This window comes from Gavialis gangeticus, unplaced genomic scaffold (genome assembly GCF_001723915.1).
Source record: "Gavialis gangeticus isolate Ggan-Ray unplaced genomic scaffold, GavGan_comp1, whole genome shotgun sequence".
NCBI classification, from domain to species: domain Eukaryota; kingdom Metazoa; phylum Chordata; order Crocodylia; family Gavialidae; genus Gavialis; species Gavialis gangeticus.
In genome coordinates this window covers 60126424-60132955 of record NW_017729033.1, presented here as the reverse complement: position 1 = coordinate 60132955, position 6532 = coordinate 60126424, and the positions used below count along the sequence as shown (strand labels likewise).

At 45.2% G+C, this 6532-nt stretch overlaps 1 protein-coding gene and 1 long non-coding RNA gene across 4 annotated transcripts in view; one reads left to right on the top strand and one right to left on the bottom strand.

Moving 5' to 3' along the window:
- The window catches only part of LOC109303816, a 16207-nt gene extending 13621 nt beyond the window's left edge, over nucleotides 1–2586 (top strand). The window contains exon 3 of the long non-coding RNA XR_002099235.1: nucleotides 2399–2586. This is a non-coding gene — a long non-coding RNA (uncharacterized LOC109303816). The remainder of the gene's footprint in view (nucleotides 1–2398) is intronic.
- Nucleotides 1–6377, bottom strand: part of WDR19 (WD repeat domain 19) — a 119434-nt gene extending 113057 nt beyond the window's left edge. For 2 of the 3 annotated variants that reach the window (XM_019526096.1, XM_019526097.1), the window contains exons 1-4: nucleotides 6277–6376; nucleotides 5487–5578; nucleotides 4689–4754; nucleotides 2821–2946 (exon numbers count right to left, since the gene is read on the bottom strand). In XM_019526096.1, coding sequence (XP_019381641.1) covers nucleotides 2821–2946; nucleotides 4689–4754; nucleotides 5487–5578; nucleotides 6277–6282 — 290 coding nt within the window. In that variant the 5' untranslated portion in view covers nucleotides 6283–6376. Of the gene's footprint in view, nucleotides 1–2820; nucleotides 2947–4688; nucleotides 4755–5486; nucleotides 5579–6276 lie in introns of all 3 variants that reach the window. The other variant, XM_019526098.1, reaches the window with a different exon arrangement.
- Between the last annotated feature and the right edge of the window lie 155 nt (nucleotides 6378–6532).

The following is a 6532-nucleotide window of genomic DNA, read 5'->3' as shown; positions in this document are numbered from 1 at the left end:
CTGGAACCAACTTCCAAGCGAAGTGTTGCTGGCTCCTACCCTGGGGGTCTTTAAGACAAGGCTAGATGAACACCTTGCTGGGGTCGTTTGACCCCAGTACATTTTCCTGCCAAGGCAGGGGGTCGGACTTGATGATCTGCTCAGGTCCCTTCTGACCCTAGCAACTATGAAACTATGAAACTAAGTGTGTACTCTGGATAAAAATATAGCCTTTTCAGTCTAGATGCTATAAACATAAATGGAGCACACTGAAATATAAGGTGCAGAGGGACAATCACTTGAAAGTGAATTGACTTTTTTTGGTTTGCTGGCAATTTCAAAAACTTAAAACATACATTTTCTGGGTCAACCCAAATAGACATTTTCCAGAATTCCCAGGAATTAAAAAAAAAAAAAACTTCCTCCAAGTAAGTGGCCGGACCATCAAGATACAGAGTTTCTTTCTGGCCCCATTTATATTTAACATATTTACTCAAATATAAGACTAGGGTTTTTTCCTCATTCAGCCTTTCATCTTAAAATGGAATATGGGCCAGGCAAGCAGCTGCAGTGGGTCTGGATGGGACCAGGATAGCTCCTGTGGCAGGTAGGGTGTGCATAAGAGAGCATGGGATGGGGGCATGTGATGTCAGGGGAGAAAGAAAGAAAGTGGTGGTGGGAGGATTATGGGGGAAGGGGGCATAAAGAAAGGGACATGTGGAGCAGAGGGAAATGGTGTGGGGGAAGGGAGTGCAGTGCTGGGAGAAGCTTGGGGGAAAGTATTCGTGATGCAAGGGGCGAACATGGGTAAGGAGTGCAGAGGGAAACATGGAGGAAGGAATGCATGGAGTATGGGAAAATGGCATGGGAAAAAGGGTGTATGACACGGCATGTAGGCCTGAAAAGCTGCCTTGGCATAACCGATGCCTTTTTTCTTCCCTTTGAACTGACACCATAAACTTTCAGCAAAAGAGGCAACTAAGCACAGGTCACATAAACAACTCCTGTAGGCAAAACAAAATATAGATATAGCTGTAGAATGTAAGAAAACATAGAATAGAGAAGCAAAACAAACCCAAAGATAGCTCAGTAGGTAAGAAGCAAAAGAAATAGATTGAGGGTGAAAGATTGATGGGGAAAAAACTGCGGTGAAAGGGAACTGGTAAGGATCTATGGCATGACCATATATGAAATATACAGAAAAGGGCTGTAAAAGGGTATAAAAGCCTAAGGAAACAAACAAGTATGGAGAGCTGTCACCAAGACAGAGTCAAAACTGCAACCCCCAGTGCCACGACGATCAGTAGAGCCATTGTTCACCCTTCAGAAGAACTGTGTGAGAATACATCTACAGACTGTTTGGGGTTTTGCTCAAGTAGTGGTATTGCTTATGTGTTCAATAAATTTGGATTTGAGACTGGAATGGGATCACCAATCATTTCATTATGTTCACACCACCCCTTAACCAAAATTAAATGTAATGGCAGGGTGAGAGGAAGGGAGACATAGGGAAGGGGTGTGTGGCGTGGGGGGAGCATGTAGGAACAGGTGGCAGGGGGCACTGGCAAAGGGATGCATGGAGTGATGGGAGTGCAGGGAAGGGGTGCAGGGAGGGTGTGCAGTGCAGGATAGAGTGCATGGAAAAGGGAGGTCGGTGCTGGAGGGAGCATGGGAAGAGCTCATGGTGCATTAGGGGAGCATGGGGAAAGAACACATGGAGCAAGGGGTGGGCAGGGAGAGCTCAGCTGCACGGGGAGGTAGTGGAGACACTGGGAGTGGGAGCTATGGGGAATTTTGGGGTGGCTATAGCCCAAGCTCCTCCCAGCACTGCCACTGCTCAGGGCACTCACCAAGCGAAAGGCAGCAGAGCAAAGCCCCCCATGCCCCTTTCCCCCTACTCCCCAGACTTACCAGACAGATGTTGCTCTCCATGCTGCCTGGCTGCATTCCTTGCTGTGTGCATTCTGCGACTGCACACATGCACACAGCATTTATCATTGACATTATCATCTACATCAGCCAAAAAAAGCCAATAGCCAACCATGTTAATTTTCCTTTTAGCAGTGCCAATCCGATATATTGGTGCACCTCTAATAGTAAGTAATTAAACAATGTGAAACAGCTTCAATAGAAAAGATTGACAAAATTGCCAAAGTACCCTCAGTGGCTAGGGGACTGCACTGAGAGTCTTTGTTTCAAATGAGAGAGAGAAGGGATTTGAACCTGGATCTTTCATATCACAGATAAGTGCCCTAAGCACTGAGCTACAGAGCACAGCATCACCTATTCTTCCTCCCTAATTTTGTGAATGGCATTTAGATCTCTAAGGAAATTAACCTGAAATGTTAAAGTGTTGTTTGAACAAGGTCATAAGCATAAAAACAATCCAGGCTAACTCAAAGCTGTTTTTTTTATGTAGCTAAATGATTCATGACCCACTATCCACCCACGCACCACACGTTGACGATCCAGCAGAAAACCACCACTGTCAGTGGACAACGATCAGGAAACATTTGTAGCAGAATGATTAGATAGGAGCACACCTTCACACTTTTCCCCAAAAGCTGCATTAAAAAAAGATATATTTGCAACAAACCCTAAAGATCAACAGATTAATTCAAGTTCCAAAGCTAAAGTGTGTTCAAGGAAAGCATTTTGGCAGCAGCTTCTGCTCTTTCAAACTGAACAAGACCCATGTTCCAGCTCCCAAGTTTGGCTATAGGGGGAGAGGTGCTCTCTCCAGTAGGCAAGTCTAAGGTCATTTAAGAGTATAATACTACAGTGAACTCCTGATATTAACTTTATAATTATAAAGATAATAACACTACCAAAGTTTCCTACCTCATGCCACTGTCCATCTGGCTTGTTTTGTTTGTGTTGGCATACCAAAAATAAATGGTACTAGATTTGTCAGCAATTATTGCTAGTGAGTCTCCATCTTTATCCCAGTCCATGGCAACACAGTTGCTTAAAAAGCACAAGGAAAAGAAAAAATAAATTTCACTAGGGATTTTAAAAGCTTATTTTTAAGGTACAAAATATCCAGAATTCTAGGCATTGTATACAAGGCCCCAGTCCCTGCTCCATCCCTTCTAAATGAAGCCAAGTGACAGGATGAGACATTCATTCTTTGCAAACCTGAATATCTATGTAGAAGCTGCAGCATTAGTACAAACTTCCGTTAGGCTTATGACCTCTTCCTCCTCCTTTTACCTTCACAAGTAGCCTACCATCCTAGTCCCTCCAAAGATTCTGGGGTTGGTGGGCCTCCAGCTATATCCCTTATACATAAAATATGGATAATTATGTCACTTAGCTATGTCCCATGAAAATATGGATATCACCAAACTATAGCACTTTTTAAAGCTACTCAGTGCAACCTGAAAACTCAGTACTAATTAATGTATGAGCTTAAGAAAGAGCCACACTGATGCAGAAAAAGGCTGTAGGTACAAGAAGATCCTAGAACTGACACAGGAACAGGGATATCATAATGTGTAGCAAAAGGAGACGAGCATTCTGGAGGTACCTGTACACTAAGATCATAAAAAAAAATCTCTGCATCTGAAGTAGGACTATTTTCCTTTCGTTGTAGAAAAGGATTCAGAGACTAAAGGACTGGGAGATACAGGGCAATGCACAAACCTTTGGAGATGCTAAAGGGGGAAGTGGCCACCTGGTGTACCTAAAGATACAGGAGTGGCAAAGCAGATTATCCACCCAGAAGCCTAGCTACATACCCGAAATTTAAAAAAAAAAAGAAAGGATGAATCCTGGGATAGGAGTGTCTGTATAAATGTCAGCCACTTGTATTCTGGCTGCAGTCAGGCTTGTTCGTATTGTTACACCAAGAGACTGTGAGCTTAGGCTCACACAGAAATTACGAGCCTCCCTCTATTATTGGAAGGAGGGCATAAATGCTAGCAAGTGATTCCAGGGGACAATAAACGAGAAAATAGGCACAGTAGTGTAGGCCATAAGTTAACAATAAGTGTTTCAAGTGGGTGTAATGAGCAGAATGCACTACCCAGCACCCACTGACTGCAGTCAGGCCTATCTGTTATACAATGGGGAAACAGTGGGCCAAGCACACTAAGACAATTATAGTTAGTAATTATGCATTTAGTTGCCTCTCTAAGTACTGTGGACAACTAATGAAATAATATGGAGGTCGCAGGTTCATCACAGTTGCTCCAACTGGCCGCAGGCAGGAAGCAGAAGTACAACAAAACTAGTCCTGAGTCTGGAAGAAGCCATTTATTATCTTCTATACTGTGATACTGGCATAATCTCTCAGCTATTGCTTTTTGATAAAAAAAGAAATGTAAAATATAGAAGAAAAAAAGGTTTTAAAATTGTTATAAGTGCATTGAGTAAGAAGCATGAAATCTCACTGCTTTACCAAACAAAATAAAATAAATGATATTTAAAAAAAATAAATTGAAATGAATATGAATTGTGCTCTTGCTCTCTATTCTAGGCAGGTTTTGTCTTGATAAAATAAAACAGCCTGGTGCAAAGATTACAGGTAGCACAAGACACCAATATACATCATTGGTACAGGAACATAGTATTTTTTGTGGTTCTTTTATTGTGAAATCAACCCTGCCTCATGGCCGCATCTTGATTCATATTCCTTATTTATATCATCATGTTATTAAAAAAAATGAATTCTTAAGAAACCACTCAAAACCCATCTCAATACTTACCCTGGTAGGTTAATTTCATTTCTCTTCTGACCATGACGATCAAAGATTTTTACAGTGTGATCAACACTAACAAAATTAAAAAAGGATTAGCAAATAAGGCAAACTAAATTTTTTTCTTTGTACATTTACAAGTATCAGTAAGAATGTTTTCCATTGATCTTTCATATCCCTGTGATCTGGTTCCCAAATTTAATCTATGAATATTTCCAGGGGTTGGGTCAGTACTTTGAGCTATTTTCACATCTAATAGCTACCGCTATTTGCACTTTTCAATGATTTCTATGTACACATAAACAATATTTAAAGATGTTATGCACTCAGTTGTCTCTCTCACATAGGCAACTTGTAGGGGAGGTGGGGGGGGGGGAGGGAGGCACGTGCCCTCGCTGACAGGGCTGTCCCTGCTGTTGACACCTCCGGTGGCTTTTGCAGGTGCTCACTGACCCCATCCCCACCGATGCCTCCTTCTGCAGGTGCTCGCCAGCCTGGTCCCCACTGCCGCCGCTAACTTCTGCAGGTACCCGCTTCAGACTCAAGAGGCACCAGTCACACATGCTCCCCAACTAAGAGAAGCTCATAATTCCCTTAGTGGACATGGCCCTTTGTTTCTCCATTGCACAAAAACTAGGTCTGACTGCAGCACAGTGGGTGGTGCGTTCTCCTCTATAGCCTTGAAACATTTACCATTAACCTATGACCCACCCTCCTGTTCCCATTTTCTCATTTCTTGTCCCCTGAAATTGCTTGTTAGCTTTTACTGCCTCTTTCCAATAACAGAGGGAGGCTCAGTTTTCTTACCCTGTTACTGCAAGAAAGTTTCCTAAAGTCTTCTGCCAGGTTAATTGCACTGGGGAACCAAGCAGAGACTTTTCTGAAAGAAAAAATACTCGCTGGCGGGGGTTGGGGAAAGGGAGGGCAAAAAGAGGAGAATTATGAATTTTAAAACAGCAAATGTTGAAAAAACAACATAGTAAAACATGTTAATAAAGGGTCCCACTACACATGCAGATAAAATGTGCAGTCGGATCTAATGTGAAATCCACACAGTTGTGCCTCCTGCCAGGCCACACAAGCGTGACAGGAAGTGTGACTGTGGGATCACACATCAGATCCTCTTGCTTACTGCTGGTGTAGGGGGGAGCCTGGGATCATGAGCCCAGGTTTCCTCTGCACCGGCTCCCACGGCTGTAAAGCCGCCAGGTGACACACAATGTGGGGCTCACAGAAGGGGCAGCTGCCCCCCCTGCCAGGTGGTGCAGAGAACGAGCCTCAGGAGGTGCGAGGCTAACAAAAGGGGGTGCTGCCACCGCTGCGAGCCCCACAGCCCATGAGACTTATGGGGCAGTCACCACTGTTAGTGGGACACCAGCAGATCCCCGCCTTTTCCGTCAGGGCGGTGCCAATCCCGCACATCGCGCCCGGGGCCAAACCGCGCAGCCGAAGCAGGAGACGCCGCTGGTGCCGGCAGCCCCGGGCGAGGGCACAGGAGCTGGGAGCGCCCCGCTGCAGCCTCCCCGCACCCGCCGCCTCACGGGGCAACCTCCGTAGCCCTGTTTCGGCCTCCCGGCGCGCGCAGTAACTGCCTCACCTTCATCTTCCCAGCCGGGCCTACGCCTGGCAATATCTCAAGTGCGCAAGCGCAACGCACTCCAGACTGGGGGGAGGACGCTTCGTCCAGATAACAGCGTCTCTGTTACCCTGGTAACGGCCGGGGGACTGAAGAGCCTGTTGCTGTCTAGGCCAATCAGACCGAGCGGGCATGGCCCAACCTGGAAATGCAATCTGAGTGTGATGACGCGTACTCCACAGTCGCTTCAGCAACTAGCTCCGCCCCCACGGGGGGG